The sequence below is a fragment of the Pongo pygmaeus genome, chromosome 5, assembly GCF_028885625.2.
Source record: "Pongo pygmaeus isolate AG05252 chromosome 5, NHGRI_mPonPyg2-v2.0_pri, whole genome shotgun sequence".
Taxonomy (NCBI): domain Eukaryota; kingdom Metazoa; phylum Chordata; class Mammalia; order Primates; family Hominidae; genus Pongo; species Pongo pygmaeus.
This window is the reverse complement of record NC_072378.2, coordinates 7,295,623-7,314,738: the sequence shown is the minus strand read 5'-3', so window position 1 is coordinate 7,314,738 and position 19,116 is coordinate 7,295,623. Positions and strand designations below refer to the sequence as shown.

Below are 19,116 nucleotides of genomic sequence, written 5' to 3'. Positions count from 1 at the left end.
AAACTCACATTTGCAAACTAAAAACAGGCTTTTCCTTCTTGACGCCTATATCCTAACAGGATCTTTAAAAATTTTCTCCATCTAGGACAATGGGCTAACAGGTTGCTGAGTGGACCAATACAGTGAAATGTAAACTATCCAACTTGGTTCACTTAAATCATTTACTGTAATATATCTTACGGAAATATTACCATCATTTGAAAAAGCTGCTTATCTATTTAAATCAAGTTTATGCTCTAGCAACATAAAAAAAAAAACCCTCAAAACACAAGTGTTTCCAAAGGCTGTGAATAGATAATAAATCCTACCTCTTCATCCACATGATCTTGGCTAGACCTTTCTTCCTTGGTCCTTTGAGATGCTATTTCCATGGCCTTGGAAAGTAAACAAAAATGACTTTCTTTTATATTCAAACTGCAGAAGACATATCCATGTCCCAGTTTTGGTATAAATTTGTTCCAATCTTTATAAGTATCACCTCCTCACACTTATGAAAGCATTTAGTGAGCTCTAATGGTACAAGTTAGCTTTCTAGCACAGACCTCACCAAAAAGGCTGCCATCAACCCAAAAGTAACAATAAATCAAACTCTTCTAGCCTAGGGGGATCCCTAGCCCCCCTTTTTCAAAAGTTATGCTACTTTTACTAAATTTAAATAATTAGCTTTTGCATTTAGTAAATGCTTTAGTATTTACTAAAGGAATACAGAGACCTAAACAATGAAAGAACCATTCCTTAAATCCTGAGCAGTCGGTGAAGGGAATTGCAAAGAAGGCTGGCTGTAAATCTTGAATATACGGCTCTATTGCTGCTGCAGTATAAACCACCAAAGAAAGCTCTCTGAGCAAACAATGACTGAAGCGAGGGTGACAAAGATTCCAAAGGGTTCTTTTGGTTTGTAAAACTGAGTGTCTGTTCTCTTCTCATATAGAAGAAAGGAAAAAATAGTGGGAGCAGAGTTTTTTTTTTTTTTTTTCAAGTTTAGACATGAAAATCAGTGCTGACCCAGGCACGGTGGCTCACGCCTCTAATCCCAGCACTTTGGGAGGTGAGGCCGGCGGATCACCTGAGATCAGGAGTTTGTGACCAGGCTGGGCAATATGGTGAAACCCCGTCTCTACTAAAAATACAAAAATTAGGCCGGGTGCGATGGCTCACACCTGTAATCCCAGCACTTTGGGAGGCTGAAGCGGGTGGATCATGAGGTCAGGAGTTCGAGCCCAGCCTGGCCAACATGGTGAAACCCCATCTCTACTAAAAATACAAAAATTAGCCAGGCATGCTGACACGCACCTGAAATCTCAGTTACTCGGGAGGCTGAGGCATGAGAATCGCTTGAACCCGGGAGGCAGAGGTTGTGGTGAGCCAAGATTGTGCCACTGCACTCCAGCGTGGATGACAGAGCGAGACTCCATCTCAAAAAAAAAAAAAAAAAAAACCACACAAGCACACAAAATTAGCAGGGAATGGTGGTGGGCTCCTGTAATCCCAGCTACTGGGGAGGCTGAGGCAGAAGAACTGCTTTAACTCGGGAGGCGGAGACTGCAGTGAGCCAAAATTGCACACTGCACTCCAGCCTGGGTGACAAGAGCAAAACTCCGTCAAAAAAAAAAAAAAAAAGAGGCCGGGCGCGGTGGCTTACACCTATGATCCCGGCACTTTGGGAGGCCGAGGCAGATGGATCACCTGAGGTCAGGAGTTCAAGACCAGCCTGACCAACACGGAGAAACCCCATCTCTACTAAAAATACAAAATTAGCTGGGCATGGTGGCGCATGCCTATAATCCCAGCTACTCGGGAGGCTGAGGCAGGAGAATTGCTTGAACCTGGGAGGCAAAGGTCGCAGTGAGCTGAGACTGCCCCATTGCACTCTAGCCTGGGCAACAAGACGGAAACTCCATTTAAAAAAAAAAAAGAAAAGAAAAAGAAAATCAGTGCTAAGTTAAAAAGTTGAGGAATAAAAATGACACACTTATTTATTCCTTTAACAGATGTGATTGCCTACTATGGGCCAGATATTGGGTACTTGGCAATACAGAAAACTCCTGTTCCATAAAAGTTCATAACTGAGGGTGACAGAATTAAGAACTTAGTATAATAAGTGACACAGTGTGACTACTTCTATTATAGTTATATGAGACTATACCTATGAAAACAATTTCTGCTGAAATCCCCCTCCAGAGAGCTTTCTAACCGGAGCTTTAAAGTTCACCAGGCGGAGCAAAGTTGAGCAAAGGCAGAAATGGGAAGGTATTGCAAGGAAATGGAAAAAGAGGAAAAGACAGGATAAAACCTGAAAACCTGGCCAGGCAAGGTGACTTATGCCTGTAATCCCAGCACTTTCGGAGGCCGAGGCAGGCGGATCACCTGAGGTCAGGATTCGAGACTGGCCATGGCCAACATGGTGAAACCTCGTCTCTACAAAAAATACAAAAATTAGCTGGGCATGATGGCAGGTGCCTGTAATCCCAGCTACTCAGGAGGCTGAGGTGGGAGAATCACTTGAATCAGGAGGTGGAGGTTACAGTGAGCTGAGATGGCGCCATTGCACTCCAGCCTGGGCAGCAGAACAAAACTCCATCTCAAAAACAAACAAACCTGAAAACCTGTGTAGGGGGCATACATGCCATGTGTTCAAAACTCTATGATTCAGAGACAAAAATAAAAATAGATAAACTGGATCACATCAAAATTTAAAACTTCTGTGCATCAAAGCTTGCAATCAACAGAGTGAAAAGACAAGTCACAGAATGGGGATAAACATTTGCAAATCACGTATCTGACATATCCAGAAAATACAAACAACAACTCAACAAAAAAAACCAAACCCGATTAAAAAAAGACATGGGGCTGGACACTGTGGCTCATGCCTGCAACCCCAGAACTTTGAGAGGCCGAGACAGAAGGAGTGCTTAAGCCCAGGAGTCTAAGACCAGACTGGAAAACACAGTGAGACCCTGTCCCAACAAAATGAAAAAGAAAAAAAAAAATTGGCTGGGTGTCACGGTGTGCACCTATAGTCTCAGCAGGCTGAGGCAGCTGAGGCAGGAGAACTGCTTGAGTCTAGAAGGTTGAGGCTGTAGTGAGCCAGGATTGTACCACTGTACTCCAGACTGGGTAACAGAGAGACCCTGTCTCTTAAAAAAAAAAAGAGACATTTCTCCAAAGAAAATATATAAATGGCCAAGAAGCACATGTAAAGATGCTCAACATCACTAGTAATCAGGGAAACACAAACCAAAACCATAATAACATACACCTCACACTCATTAGGGGGTCTCTCATTGTCAAAACAAAAGAAAAAACAAAATAATAGGTGTTGGTGAGGGTATGGAGGTTAGTAAGTGCTGGTGAGGATGTGGAGCGATTAAAACCCTTGTGCACTGTTGGTGGTAATGTAAAATGGTGCAGCCACTATATAGTAAACAGTATGGTGGGTTCCTCAGAAACTTGAAAATAGAAATACCATTTGATCCAGCAATTCTGCTTCTGGGTGTATATTCGAAAGAACTGAAAGCAGCATCTTGAAGAGATATTTATACATCCATGTTCATAGCAGCATTATTCAGAATAGCCAGAAGGTATAAGCAACCTGTATGTCCATCCACAGATGAATGGATAAACAAAATGTAGTATATACACACACTGGACTATTATTCAGCCTTAACAGAAGAAATCCTAGGCCAGGCGTGGTGGCTCATGTCTGTAATCCCAGCACTTCAGGAGGCCAAGGCAGGCGGATCACTTAAGACCAGGAGTTCGAGACCAGCCTGGCCAACATGGTGGAACCCCGTCTCTACCAAAAAATACACCAATTAGCCGGGTGTAGTGGCTTGCGCCTGTAGTCCCAGCTACTCAGGGAGGCCAACGTGGTAGAATCGCTTGAACCCGAAGGCGGAGGTTGCAGTGAGCCAAGATCACGCCACTGCACTCCAGCCTGGGTGACAGAGTGAGACCCTGTCTCAAACAAAAAAAGAAGAAATCCTGTCACATGCTACAACATGGATGAACCTTGAAGACATCATACTAAGTGAAATAAGCCAGACACAAAAAGACAAATACTATATGATTCCACTTATAACAGGTACCTAGAGTAGGTGAATTCTCAAAGACAGAAAGTAGAATGATGATTGCCAGGGGATGGGAAGTTGTTATTTAATGGGTACAGAATATCAGTCTGGGATGATGTAACAGGTGTGGAGACAGACAGTGGTGATAGTTTGTACAACAATGTGAATGTACTTAATGCCACTGAACCATACATTCAAATGGTTAAAGCAGTAAATTTTACATTATGTCTTTTACCAGAATTCTAAAAAATTCTATATTCAGAAAGGCCTCTGAGGTTGGGCATCGTGGCTCACACCTGTAATCCCAGTACTTTGGGAGGCTGAGGCAGGTGGGTCACCTGAGGCCAAGATTTCAAGACTAGCCTGGGCAACATGATGAAACCCTGTCTCTACAAAAAATACAAAAATTAGCTAGGTGTGGTGGCGTGTGCCTGTAGTCCTAGCTACTCGGAGACTAAGCTAGGAGGATCACTTGACCCTGCAGTGCAGAGGTTGCAGTGAACCAAGATTGCACCACTATGCTCCAGCCTACGTGACACAGTGGGATCCTGTCTCAAAAAAAAAAAAAGAAAGAAAGAAAGAAAAGAAAAAAGAGAAAGGCCCCTGAGAAACAAAGGAAAAGAATTAATGACCAAAAAACTGACAGTTTTCTTACTAAACTTTCACAAACTTTGACAGTCTATGTAATCTTGCCAGATAATTAAAGTAAAAAGCTTGGATATCAAGTTGACTCAGGAAAAGGAAAAAAAAAAAAACACCTGGCTTTACCACTGGCTGTTGGCTGTTTTGCTATATTTTTGATTCTTCATCTGTTAAGTAGGAAGGAAAAGGTCTCAGGAAGCTGTCAAAATGAATAAACTACACTATGCAATCTGGGTCCCTCAGAAGTGTCAAGCAAATGCAATTACTGGTTAGCATCCCAAATCCAAAAATCAAAAATCTGAAATACTCCAAAATCCAAAACTTTCTGAGCACCAACATGATACTCAAATAAAATGTGAAATAGAGCAGTGAGGATTTTGGATTTTGATATTTCGGATGCTCAACTAGGGTAAGTACAAGGCAAATATTTCAAAACTGGAAAAAATCCAAAATCTAAAACACTTCTGGTCCCAAGCACTTGAGATAAGAGATACTGAACCTGTACTGCTATTTTCTATTCCTCCTTCCTCTCCCCATCTTACCTTTGAGAGATAAGCATCCATGTTCTCATGTGTAATGGATGGATCTGTGACAAATTCAAAGAGCTCCCGCACAGTCATGACAGCAACACTGTGCTTCATAAAGAAATCTGTCAGAAGGAAAAACGTTAATGACAGCTTTTATGAGGAAAAAGATTATTCCAACTACCTTATAGAGAAACAAGGAGATAAAATTACATACCATCTCCCAGCAAATGGTTTAAGCACCACTGCACCAAACAATTTAGTGAGAAAATTTTATGCCAACAGCTTAACTGAATACAAAACCAAAACAGACCAATGAGCTGTCTCGAAAATTGCCGTTTCTCCTCACCATTGACGTTGGCGCAATCCTTTCTCAAGAACTCCAAAGCATGTGGGTGGTCGTGCTCCACGGACTGAGACACGTCAATGATATACACGCCTCCACCGTGGTACCTACAGGCCAGAGACACAGAAGCTGCGGGATGGTACTACTTTACTGTGTTTTTTGTTTAAAATAAATTCTACTCTTAAGAGCAAGGGAAGTAGCTCACAAAATCACCAAGGTAGATAAGATGAGGCAATCTTGAGTAACAGATGGAAACTGGGAAAATTTCCAAAATCCATTCACTGTTAATGATCCAAGCAGTCAATTCTGTGACTAAGGTCACTGAGAAAAGGAATCCTATCTTATACCATTTGGAAGTCAACAATAAAACTTCAGAAGTTAGTGTGACTTCTTGGATTGGGATTTTGTTTATCATTTTAAAGGACACGAAACAACTTACAGGCAGTTCTTAAGAGACAAAATACACTCACAGCATGTTAAATTCACTGAGATCTGCATGGACGAGTCTGGCATCCTGATACATTCTTCTCATGTACTGAATGACCTGCAGGTACAACTCCCGAGCCTTGGATTCTGATAACTGGACATTTTTCAAGAGTGGTGCAGGCCTTGAAAGAAAAGAAAAGAACTAAGATAAAATGACCAAGAACAAGCTTTCTCGCTTCTTACTATACTGTTACATGCCCTTCTCTTCTACAGCTCATCATGTGAGCTGTATGTGGGACAATCCGTCTCACTGCAGATAAACCAAGAAGGTACCAGCAAATAGATGCTTTCCCGACACACTGTGTAAGACCACCCTCCCACACAGGACTAACTTGCTCCTCATTCTGAAGCATTTTCAGACTTGAAAAGGCAGAATACGTTGATCACACTTATTCACTAATACAGTGGGAAAGATTAATAAAAGAAGTTATTCAAATGGGAAATATTCATATAGTGGATAAACTCAAAGAACTTAAAAATACAGTTCTGAGAATGCAATTATTAGCCCTTCCACGTACTTACATGTCATCTTTACCGATGAAACTCATGACAAGAACATGACTTCTTAGCATTATTGGTTCTGGACATGGTATCTCTGCTGTGTTTAGCCTGTGATATTATAACAAATAAAAGGACAACTGAAAAGTTGAAAAGGGCATCTAAATAAATTACAACTGCAAGTCACAAGATTAATATTGCTGTTAAGAAATAGCACCAAGGCCTCCCAAGTGTGTTATAATATTTCATAAACTCTAAGATAATTTTAAATGGCACCATTATGTATCACTGAGAATGACAAAACACTAGCAATTCAACTATTACATCCCATAACCTGTAATACCCAAAGCAATTCCAGAGATGTTAAACTGAAAAAAAAGTGCATCTTACAATTGAGGAAATAGAGGAGATAGGTCCACAAGTATCTTTTGTGTTGATTAGCCTGAAAAATGCTTCATAAAAGTAGTTGGACTCACACCTAATAGCTTGTTGAACACAAAAGACTTTCAAAATGAGTAGTACTTGCTCAGTACTACACTATCCAATGTGTCACCTGTGTACACCATATAAAAAGTTATAAGACATTTTTAAAAACTCCATAATTTTCAGAAAACTTGATCTCAACTAGATGAGGCCTTTACCTGATAAAAAGGTGTTAGTGCAAACAAAGAATATAAAAAAGTGTCCAAAACTGGACTAAGAAAAGGAAACTATGATAAACAAAGAGTTCACGACCTAACAAGATTAGCCGAAAACTCCAATACCTACGAAAACATGACAGAGCATTATAACCACCTGATTGTATCACTTTCCTGCTTAAAATCCTTTAGCAGTTCCTTATTATCCTCAGTATAAATTCTAAACATTTTCAATGGCTTACAAGGCCTTCCAAATGATCTAGCTTTGTGGAATAAATATAAACTGTGGCAGTATTCTTTTGTAATGGATTCTCAGAATAGAAAACAACAGAATAGGAAACAATCTCTATTTGTCCAGAAATGTGTTTCTTCTGCTTACTTCAGCAGACCTAATAGAAACAAAGGCCCTAACAAGTCCCTACATTTGGGCAGAACCACACTGGGATCTGCTGGGAGGAAGGGCTGATGTTCATATACAGGGCATAGGACAGACATACACACATCCCAGACAGTCACCTGATTAAGTTCCTCATTTCTTTTTCTGCCCAAGTTTTCACCATTTTCCTAGGGTTTCCTTTACAATAGCCATGACGAAATCTTGAATAAGAAAAGTGTTTATTATTTCAATCATTCCATTATTGTTTTAATGTTTTAGGAAATAGAAATTAAACCAACTGGAGGGGAAAATGTGAACTTACCTGAATTCTCCACTTACATATTTATCCCGATCTTTGAACACCAAAATAGAAGTTTTATAAATTTTGATTGCTCTGCTCTCTCCATTTGCTGTGCTAGCATGGTATACATTAGCCTATTTTAAGTCAAAAACAAAGAAAATGAAGTTTATGTTAAATAACTACTTTTTCAATCTTTTTTCTAACCTCAAAAGTCAAGTGAACTGAAATAACATGCATAAGGAATACCACTGTCTTTTGAATATGTGAATTAAAATATAAAACATTACATCAAAAGGACAGTAAACATAGCTCCAATATACAAATACAGTCATGTGCCACATAACGTTTTAGTTACTGACAGGTGACAGACCGCATATATGAAGTGATCCCGTAAGACTGTAACAGGTATTTTTACTGTACTTTTTCTACGTTTAGATAGATAAATATTTACCATTGTGTTACAATTGCTACAGTATTCAGTACAGAAACCTTTTGTACAGATTGGGAACTACCATACAGCCTGAGAGTGCAGTAGGCTATACTATCTAGGTTTGTATGAGTATGCTCTATAATGTTCTTCGCATAATGACAAATTTGCCTAATGATGCATTTCTCAGAAAGTATTCCCTTCATTAAGCAATGCAAGACTGTACAGTAAAATCCAATTTAAATATAGGGGAGAAGTGGTTTCAAACTTTTTTATATCTCAAGTATATGCAAAAGAATTATAGACATTCTTAAATCCAGTGATTTAGGCCAGGCACAGAGGCTCATGCCTGTAATACCAGCACTTTGGGAGGCCAAGGCGGGCGAATCACTTCAGGCCAAAAATTTGAGACCAGCCTGGTCAACATGGCAAAACCCTGCCTCTACTACAAATACAAAAATTAGCTGGGTGTGGTGGTGCACGCCTGAAGTCCCACCTATTCGGGAGGCTGAGGCAGGAAAATTGCTTGTACCTGAGAGGCAGAGGTTGCAGTGAGCTGAGAACATGCCACCACACTCTAGCCTGGGAGACTGTCTCAAAAAAAAAAAAAAAAGACTCTGTCAAGACTCTTTTTAAAAAAAATTTAAAAATCCAGTGATTTATAAGTTGAATTTTACTGAGAATTGCTTCCAGCAGAATGAGTTTTACACTTTTAAATAATTGCTTTAAAATAAAACAAAAACAAAAACAGAAACTATATGTGAGCTACAACACTCACACATATTTATTAGATGGCCCTTTCAAGAGCCTGCAGACCCCTGCCATTATAGATGAGTAAATCACAGTAAGAGTTTCCTTCAAGCCAGAGTAGTCAATTTTAAGTCAAAAGGATTTCAAAGTCTTCTCTAACAAACAGAAGGCAGTATACCCATATGTAAAGAAAAAAATAAGAAAGACTTGCTGACTCATAGAAACATAACCATAAACCCCTGTCCCCATGAGTAATTTATTTTATTAGAACTCAGGCCTGTAATAATCTGGCCATCTCACTCACTACTGGGCACAACTAGTTAGACTCAATGATCCAATGCAATAGCGGTAGTGAAAAGGGCATAGTTATATGTACAATTTCCTCTCTAACCATGAATATTAATGTGTATGGCTTTGTTTTTCTTTCTTCTTAAAGGCATAATGTAGTTCTAAGTGCCAGTTTCATCTGGTATCTGAAATAAGAAAATTAAATATCCAATCATCCAAAGAAGAGCTCACTTCTTTTCCTGTGCTAATGCAGCCATTTATCTCTGTTATGATTCCTCTAGTCAACATCTTGAATAAAATCATTCTTGTTCTGGGATCCAACACCTAAAAAGAAATGCAAAAATTAAAAAGTTCCAAAAGACGGTACCAAATTTTCCTCATTAAAATCTGTGACAATCAATAAACAGCAGACCTTAACTGTACTACGCTATCCTGGTTGACTAAATGAGAGTCACTATTTGGTGCTTTTATTCACTCTAATTGTTAATCAGTAAAGTGTCAGGTAAAGGCCAAAGGAACCAAAGGCAACCAACTAACAAGTTCATCCAGTCATGGAAATCAAAGGCTACCAAGTTCAAGGGAAACAGAACTCTAGGCTATTAGCTAATAGAAATATAATGCAAACTACATAAATAGTATTACATGTTCTAGTCACTACACTGAAAGTAAACAGAATCAGGTGAAATTATCTTAATATATTTTATTTAACTCAAAATATCTAAAACACTATCATTTCAACCTGTATCAATATAAAAAGTCATCAGTGAAATAATCCTTATTTTTGACACTAAGTCTCCAAACTCCGGTGTGTCTTTTGCATTTAAAGCACATCTCAGTTCAGACTAGCCACATCTCAAGTGCCCGGTGGCTACTGCTGTGGACAGGCAGCTTTAAATCAGGGGTCAGCACTCTCCGGCCCATGGACCAAATCAGGCCGCAGCTTGTTTTTCCTTAGCTTGCAAGTTAAGAATGGGTTTTACACTTTTAAAGGATTGCTTTGAAAAAACAATCAACAGAAACTCTATGTGGGCCACAATGCTCACACATATTTATTAGATGGCCCTTTCAAGAGTCTGCAGACCCCTGCCATTATAGATGAGTAAATCACGGTAAGCTTTTCCTTCAAGTCAGAGTAGTCAATCTTCAGTAAAAAGGATTTCAAAGTCTTCTCTAACACACAGAAGGCAGTGAATTTAATGGCTGTTCTTGTTTATCTCTGAAACTAAAGCAGCCAAATATTTGTATGCAATTTCTAAGGATACCAACCAATAGCTCCTTGTGGCTCAGGCAGGCCCTCTATCCCCCATGGGGTGAGACGGTATTATAAACTAGCCAAACTCAACTATACTTTAGGGTCCACCTTCAATGAAGTGGTTGGGGTCACACCAGAAACCTAAGGTTAATATAAACAAAACCACCTGGGAAGACTACAGGACTAAAAACCAAATCACGACCATTGCAACTACAGAAGAATGAAAAGGCACTAGTTTCCATTCCTTCTCTACTGCACAGGTAAGCAAAGAGGGGAAGTCAGCTGGCTGAGTATGGGCCTCTAGGTACAGAACTGTGCTTCTGCAAAGTTGGCAGTTAGACAAGTAAGGGGCATAGGAAGAAGTAACAAACCAAATGGCTTAAGAACAAAACAGGGAAAGAGAAATGATAAATTTACACACAAGCATATATTTTATATAGACAGCTGAAGATTCAAGCTATGTACTCTATCATTCAAAATTAATTTTGAAAGAGAAAAAGAATTTCCTGCCATAACCCTAAAGTTATTTAGGGTCTTTGAAACTTAAGGCTATCTCATTTTTCTGAGGTGAACCATACTTTGTTTTCAATTACAGAAATAAATCACAAAATAAACTAAGGGACAATGAAGACACAGACCCCAGACCCGGCTTCTGTCTAATGGTGGAATTCAGAACATGTGTTTGTGTATATGGGTGGGGGTGGTGGAGAGGGGTGGTGGAGAGGAGTGGTAGGTGGCAGAGGCAAGCAAATGTTCTGACTCTTTTTATCACTTTCTTCACATCAAAAATCTGGGCCAAGGCTAATATCCAATCACATTCTTCTGAATGTGGGAAAATTAGGGGCCAATTTTTCCCCATTCTTGAATAGAAAGAATAAAACAAGCATAATTTCTAAACAAAGGATTCCTAATTGGAAATTTGAAGACATTATCTGCCCCTCTCTCTTTTACACCCACACTTCCTGCTTTGTGACAGACACCCTACCTATCTTCTGGGAAAGCTCACAAAATTCCTACGGACCTTTTCTAAAAGATTGCTGGTCTGATAATCTCTCCAAGAAGGGGAAGCATCACATGGTGGCCCTGCAAGGCCACTGAAGGACCATGACTCTAATTCATCCAATAGTCCTATAAAAGCACGATGTAGGGCTCTAAACTCGAAACTATAAAAAGGAATAATTTTATATAGGAGTAATTTTAGGTAACATTAGCATTAAGCAAAAAGGATAAAAGCAAACTACAATTCAAAGAGAAAAGAAATGCTAATTAAAAAGAAGAGTTTGCAACACATTTAAATTAGTACCTGTTCTACAGTTGCTCTGTCTGCCTTATCTTTGATGCGATACCTAACCAAAAACAAAAACGTATAGTTGACACATTCAAAATTCAGTGAGAAGCCAAAATCTTCTAAATATAGATAATTTCATGAAAATTCCTAAGTAGGTAGTTTCTTTAAATAACAGATTTTATGATATGATTGTAGATTTTTCATTACTCAGTGAAACTTTCTTCATTTCCCCTGAATACGCAAAATTCAATTCTGTATTTTGGCAAAAGGAGTACGTATACAGTAAAAAGAAAAATCTATTCCTATCTCAGAAGCATCAAAGAGCCGCCAGGGTAAAGTGAACTATGCTGAAAAAGAGAAAACATTGAGTATATTTGTACTGTCCTTCATATCTTTAATGATTCTGTTAGCACAGAATTAAAGTCTTGTCTTTTTTTTTTTTTAAAGAGACAGCATCTTACTATGTTGCCCAGGCTAGGCATAGACTCCTGGGCTCAAGTATTCCTCCTGCCTCAGCCTCCACATAGAGTTAGTCATTTACAAGGCTTTCTGTTTACAGTCATTTTCTAAGACACAAGCTTTTTTGTTTTTGTTTTTGTTTGTTTGTTTTGAGATGGAGTCTCGCTCTGTCGCCCAGGCTGGAGTGCAGTGGCGCCATCTCAGTTCACTGCAAGCTCCGCTTCCTGGGTTCACGCCATTCTCCTGCCTCAGCCTCCCGTGTAGCTGGGACTACAGGCACCCGCCGCCAAGCCCGGCTAATTTTTTGTATTTTTAGTAGAGACGGGGTTTCACCTTGTTAGCCAAGATGGTCTCGATCTCCTGACCTTGTGATCCGCTCGCCTCTGCCTCCCAAAGTGCTGGGATTACAGGCGTGAGCCACCGCACCTGGCAGTTTTTTGTTTTTTAAAATCGTTTCAAGACAGTATTCAAATGCAGACTGTGATTTGCTTCTGTTTATACACTGAGTGACTCCACCTAGCACACTAACCTAAACTAATAAAGGTTTAAACACAAAGATTCAAATAGATACCAGTGAAATAACAAATGACTATGGTGTATCTCAAAAAGCTGATACCTCTTGGACATAGCAATAAATTGGAAGAAAGTTGGCTTTTAAGTTCAATTCTCACAGTTAGTTGTATGATCTTAGTGTCGTTTTCTATAATATAGTGATAATACTTTAGAGTTATTAGCATATAAGAGAAGTTAGCCAGATCTTAAACAATTGGCTTTGAGAACGGAAGTGTAAACAGAAACAGTTCTCAGTTATATCATTAGTTCATAGTCTTCCCTTAAATTTTTAAAAATACCTCATGGGAAAGAATAATTCTTAATAAACTTTAAGGGAACATTTTTGCACATTTTAGTTTAAACTGAAATCTACACTGTTCCCCTTATGAGAACACATTTGTAAATTTCATGAGATTATAGTTTTACTATGTATTTCTTAAAATTCATTAATTTTTATTTTATGTATTTATTTTTGAGACGGAGTCTTGCTCTGGCCCAGGCTGGAGTGCAGTGGCACGATCTTGGTTCACTGCAACCTCCACCTCCCAGGTTCAAGCGATTCTCACACCTCAGCCTCCTGAGTAGCTGGGATTACAGGCGTGCACCACCACGTCTGGCTAATTTTTGTATTTTTTGTACAGATGTGGTTTCACCATGTTGGCCAGACTGGTCTCAAACTCCTGGCCTCAAGTGATCCCCACAGCTCGGCCTTCTGAAGCGATGGGATTACAGGCGTGAGCCACCACACCCAGCCAAGATTCATTAATATTTTTAATTCACAAAGGCATAGGCTATCCTGATTTAAGCTAAGGAAAACACACACACACACACACACACACCCCCCGCAAAATAATGATTGGTTTAAGTATACAAATGAACATGCTCTGTAAAAGAATTATGATCAAGGTGCTGCTTAATCTAGATTAGCCCTTATCACCCATGCATATCATTAAAATATTACTTACATATCTGCTTCCTTTTGTCTAGACTTTTCGGTGACTTTATTTATGACAGAATCAGTAACATTTAGCTTATCTAAAATACAAGAAACCCACAATGTAAACAATACGTAAGACAAAAAGACACTAACAGAGTTGCTGAACAGGGTATTTCTCCCCTCTTCCTTCTCTTCTATACTTTCTAAATATTTTATTGTAGATAGAATACAGTTTAGTAATGAAAACAATGTAATGTTTTTAAAAGTAGGCACTAAACTGTGTTTCCTTTGTAAGTGTCACTTTCATCACTACAGCTGTCATATTTGAGCCACAGAATTCTAGACGCAGAAATTCTTCAAAGATAATAATTTGCATAATATATTTCAGACACTTGCTAGTACTCCACATGACTAATATAACTGCCTGAATTTCAAGTTTAATTCTAAAAACTTGTTTCACTTCAAGTTATAAGTCTATGATAGGCAAAGAAGGCCCTAAAATACTTATATTAATTTAGCATGTATTGACAGCTTATATGAGAAACACTGTGCTAGGTTTAGAGTGAAGATCCACAAGAATAGAAAGATGGCCTTCCTTCCTTCCCTCCATCCCTCTTGCATTTTCTAAGAGGTGATGATTCAAATTAACATTCTGATGCCTGGCATCGAACAGGTCACTAAATAATTAACACCTACACAAAAAACCTCTAGTGAAACCATATGTAACTATATTCAATACTCTACTATTTTCAACATCCTACTATGAGATAACCCTATTACAAAATCTAAAACAGGCCAGGCGCAGTGGCTCACACCTGTAATCCCAACACTTTGGGAGGCTGAGGCGGGCAGATCACTTGAGCTCAGGAGTTCAAAACCAGCCTGGTCAACATGGAGAAACCCTGTCTCTACAGAAAATACAAATTAGCCAGGTGTGGTGGTGTGCACCTGTGGTCCTAGCTACTTGGGAGGCTAAGGTGGGAGGATCGTCTGAACCCCAGAAATCGAGGTTGGAGTGAGCCAAGATCGTGCCACTGCACTCTAACCTGGGTGACAGAGTGAGACCCTGTCTCAAAAAAAAAAAAAACCTAAAACAGAACAGACAATACTTAAATGGGTTTTTGTAACATTACATTCCTATGGCAAGTGGGAAAACAACCAAAATAGCATAAACTTAAGTCTTTTCCTAAAGTTATGTTTTTAAATTATTATGATTTTTATTTTCTCTAAACATTATTGAGTTAGTAACACTTGAATACATTCATTTCTTTTTTCTTTTTTTGAGATGGAATTTTGCCCTTATTGTCCAGGTTGGAATGCAATGGAGCAATCTCGGCTCATCACAACCTACACCTCAGGTTCAAGGGATTCTCCTGCATCAGCCTCCCAAGTAGCTGGGATTACAGGCATGTGCCACCACGCCCAGCTAATTTTGTATTTTTAGTAGAGATAGGGTTTCACTATGTTGGTCAGGCTGGTCTCAAACTCCTGACCTCAGGTGATCCACCCACCTCAGCCTCCCAAAGTGCTGGGATTACAGGCGTGAGCCGCCATGGCCAGCCTTCATTTCTTGATCTAATAAAATTATACAACACTTCATTGTTTTTGAAAAATGTCTTCTTAGCCCAGTGATGTATTTTGTAAACTCACCTAAATTAATTTTATTCTCAAATTTCCGTAAGACCTTGTCTGCTGGAGTAGACATTTTGGCTGAACTGCTGTCGGAGGTCTGTCGATTTGCCTAGAAGGGAATTCCAGAGTCTAAGGCACTAGTTGTGAAAACAAACCTAAGATTCATCATCACATTTCCTTAGTTCATACTTAGCTATTAAAGCATCAATACTTAGAGGAGTATCTTAAGGAAAGATAAGAGTCAATCAAATTGGCTCAAAAAATTTTTTAAAGAGCATTTGAAACAGAAGGTTAAAATTACTGACTAAAAGAGTCTGCAAAATCTGTTTTTTTAACTTCTCTATGATTCATCTTATTATAAGTAACAGATTAAAATTAAATGTAGTTTTCTAATTTGACTGGTTTATAGACTTAAAATTTGAGAATGTTCATTTACCCCCAAAGTATATAATAAAGAGCTAAGACCAGCATTAAGCTGGTTCAGAATTTCATTTTGGGCCCAATGTCTCAAGAGAGGGAAATATTAAGTACGAGGCTTAGCACTTACACTGGTGCTATGCGCAAACTTAAATAATGAAATTGCTCAAAGCCTCATTACGAATCAATGAAGGAGTCACCAAAACAAGACGATATAAAAATGCGAAATTTCTTGTCACTCACAATGTGGTTATTTTAAAATGCATACATTCTGGTCCATGATATAGCCATTTTATTGTTGTTGTTTTTTACAGACAGAGTCTCGCTCTGTTGCCCAGGCTGGAGTGCAGTGGTGTGATCTTGGCCCACTGCAACCTCTGCCTCCTGGGTTCAGGCGATTCTCCAGCCTCAGCCTCCCGAGTAGCTGGGATTACAGGCGCCCACCACCACGCCTGGCTAATTTTTGTGTTTTTAGTAGAGACAGGGTTTCGCCATGTTGGCCAGGCTGGTCTCGAACTCCTGACCTCAGGTGATCCACCCAGCTTGGCCTCTCAAAGTGCTGGGATTAGAGGCATGAGCCACTGCGCCCAGCCGATATAGCCATTTTAATGGTCAAAGGAAGACTGCTGGATTAACCTTTATGCTCAAGGAAGATGTACCACGTTAATCCTATGGCCTTACAAACTCCTAACACACTTGGTACTTCCAGTATGAAAAGCAGCTGTACGTGGTTTGGTAACTTTTTTTGTACATGGTAAATAATCACAAACATATTCCTATCTCATTAATACAGTCTTCCATTACAACATCTTTTATGGCTGTATAACGCCTCATTGTATAACGCGAATCAGTCCCATAGCAGGTTTAATCCAGTTCAAGGTTGCTTCCAATGTTCCTCTACCATAAACAATCCTGGAGGATCATTCTTGTAACTAAGTCTTGAAACACTCACAGAATCGCTAAGTCAAAGTATTTTGAAGCTTTTAAAGTTCTTATCACATACCAGCTTATCCTACAAGTAAGTGTACCTATTTACTCGACCATCAATGATATGTTTTGTCTTTAACAGTTTCACAGGTGAAAAAACGACATCTCTACAAATTTAATCTGCATTTCTTTAATTACCAATGAGGCTGAACTTTTTTATCATGTTTCTTAACTATTTGTAGTAAACTGCCAATCCATGCCCTTTCCCATGAAGATTTTAAGCTCACAATCTTTGTAACTCTTTTTAAATTTACAGATTCTGGAAAGAATCCACACCCAGGAAATTATCAGAAATACAGAAAGGATGAAAAGTGAAAATCAGTAAAGGCTGAGGCTACAGGACAATATAACATGAAGAAAATCTTTTAGTTATTCAATTTCAGAATCACAAAACAGCCTTTTAAAAAAGTAGACATAAGCAGACTATATAAAGATGTGCAGGATCCTTTATAAAATACCTGTGGGTTGCTTCCTCCGTTCCATACATAACCCTTGGTGAGTTTTCCAACTCCTTCATCCCAGTCCCAGTCATCATCATCATCATCATCATAACCCTCCTCCTCCTCATCTTCTATTTCACCTTCACCATTCTCATTCACATTGTCTTGAAGGTCTTCAAACAGAATGTCATCCTTCTCTTTGACTGTCTTCAAGTCTCTGTTTTCACTAGAAATAACAATGTTTTATTATTTCATAACAATATTTCCACATACCCTAACTGATCTCACATATTTATTTATGATGTAAGATATTAAAATATTGATAAATCTAAAATAGATTATATATTTATATAAAATACACCTTCCGATAAGCTCCATCTCCTTAAAATCATGTTCTCCTGTTTTCTAGTTCTGTTGCAGTTGTTTGCTCATTCTCCATGCCCAAAGCCTATTATTCAAGAAGCACATCAAGTTAAATCTGCTTCTGCCTTGTTGAAGTTAGAAATTACATTGTTATCTTCTCTGCTGAATAAACAACTCAGACCAGTATACCAGACTTGACTCTAGGAAAATCATTCACAGAGCTGCTTTAGAAAATCTCTAGGAAAATCTTTCTGTAAAAGAAGAAAAAAGAGACAGGGGGAGAAAAGGCTGGTACAGCGGCTCACACCTTTGATCCCAGCTACTCGGGAGGCCGAGGCCATAGGATTGCTTGAGCTCGGGAATTCACGGCTGCAATAAGTCATGATCATGCCACTGTACTCCAGCTTGGGCAACCCTGTCTCTAAAAAAATTGTAATTCAAAAAAAAAAAGCTTTCTGACAAAAAATTTGGGAATAAGTCTAAGGCAGTCTTACTTTGAACTCGATAACACTTTGCAATAAAAGAAGTTACATCAAGATTTGTGTTCCACAAAGAAATCCAAATCATCCCTGTTCATGATGGGAAGAAATGGTGAATACAGGGGCCAGGCACTACAAATGAGAGAAGTAGGCTGTACAATAGAAGTGGGGACTGGCAAACTGAGAGAAGAAGTCCAAGGTAAAGGGAGCACAACTAGTCAGGGCTTTTTCTTTTTTTTTTTTTTTTTGCCATATTAGAATTCAGGCCTAATGTTACCAGATCTTAATTTTTCAAGTGAAGCTGTAAGTCTGAATTTCTGTGTAAAATCTATCCCTTCATTGGCATAGTCAATTTTTACAAATAACTGTGCATACCAAACAAAACATGTCTGCAGGCCAAATTCAACAGAGGACTCAGTTTTTACCTCTCATGTACAGAAAAGGACAGAAACCATAAAAAAGCAGCTGATAATATGAGATACCAGCTGAAAAACAGACAATGAGTTTAAGTAAATTCAGATTATCAATCCCAATTTATTAATTAGCCATGGCTCTGAGGGTTCCCCATGGACATGTGGAGGAAGAAAACAGATAATCATCAAACACTTGCTATTTACCAGGACTTCATACATATGCTCCACAGATTGATATATAATTGCCTAGAGTGGCATGTTAAAGTTATAACTTTGCCAGATAATTCTTCGTTGTGGGGGACTGTCTTCTGCATTGTAGGATTTTTAGCAGCATATCTCTGGCCTCTACTTACCAGATGCCACTAATGCACCACCACCCCCAGTCGTGACATATAAAAACGTCTCCAGAAATTGCCAAAAGTCCCCTGGGTAGAAGTCGGGATGGCAACATCTTCCCCGATGGAAAATCACTGGTGTATCCTTACAATACCCTGGGGTGGATGGTAAATTAGTGCCCTCTCATTACCATTAACTACCCACTAGCTATGCTG

At 39.0% G+C, this 19,116-nt stretch overlaps 1 protein-coding gene across 2 annotated transcripts in view; it reads right to left on the bottom strand.

Annotated features, from left to right (window-relative positions):
* RIOK1 (RIO kinase 1) overlaps positions 1–19,116 on the bottom strand; it is a 28,441-nt gene that overhangs the window by 7,138 nt on the left and 2,187 nt on the right. For both annotated transcript variants that reach the window (XM_054492784.2, XM_054492783.2), the window contains exons 2-13: positions 17,329–17,536; positions 15,485–15,575; positions 13,863–13,932; positions 11,902–11,944; positions 9,578–9,670; positions 7,903–8,015; positions 7,721–7,801; positions 6,591–6,677; positions 6,053–6,190; positions 5,586–5,689; positions 5,255–5,361; positions 309–374 (exon numbers count right to left, since the gene is read on the bottom strand). In XM_054492784.2, the coding sequence (XP_054348759.1) occupies positions 309–374; positions 5,255–5,361; positions 5,586–5,689; positions 6,053–6,190; positions 6,591–6,677; positions 7,721–7,801; positions 7,903–8,015; positions 9,578–9,670; positions 11,902–11,944; positions 13,863–13,932; positions 15,485–15,575; positions 17,329–17,536 (1,201 nt within the window). The remainder of the gene's footprint in view (positions 1–308; positions 375–5,254; positions 5,362–5,585; positions 5,690–6,052; positions 6,191–6,590; positions 6,678–7,720; positions 7,802–7,902; positions 8,016–9,577; positions 9,671–11,901; positions 11,945–13,862; positions 13,933–15,484; positions 15,576–17,328; positions 17,537–19,116) is intronic.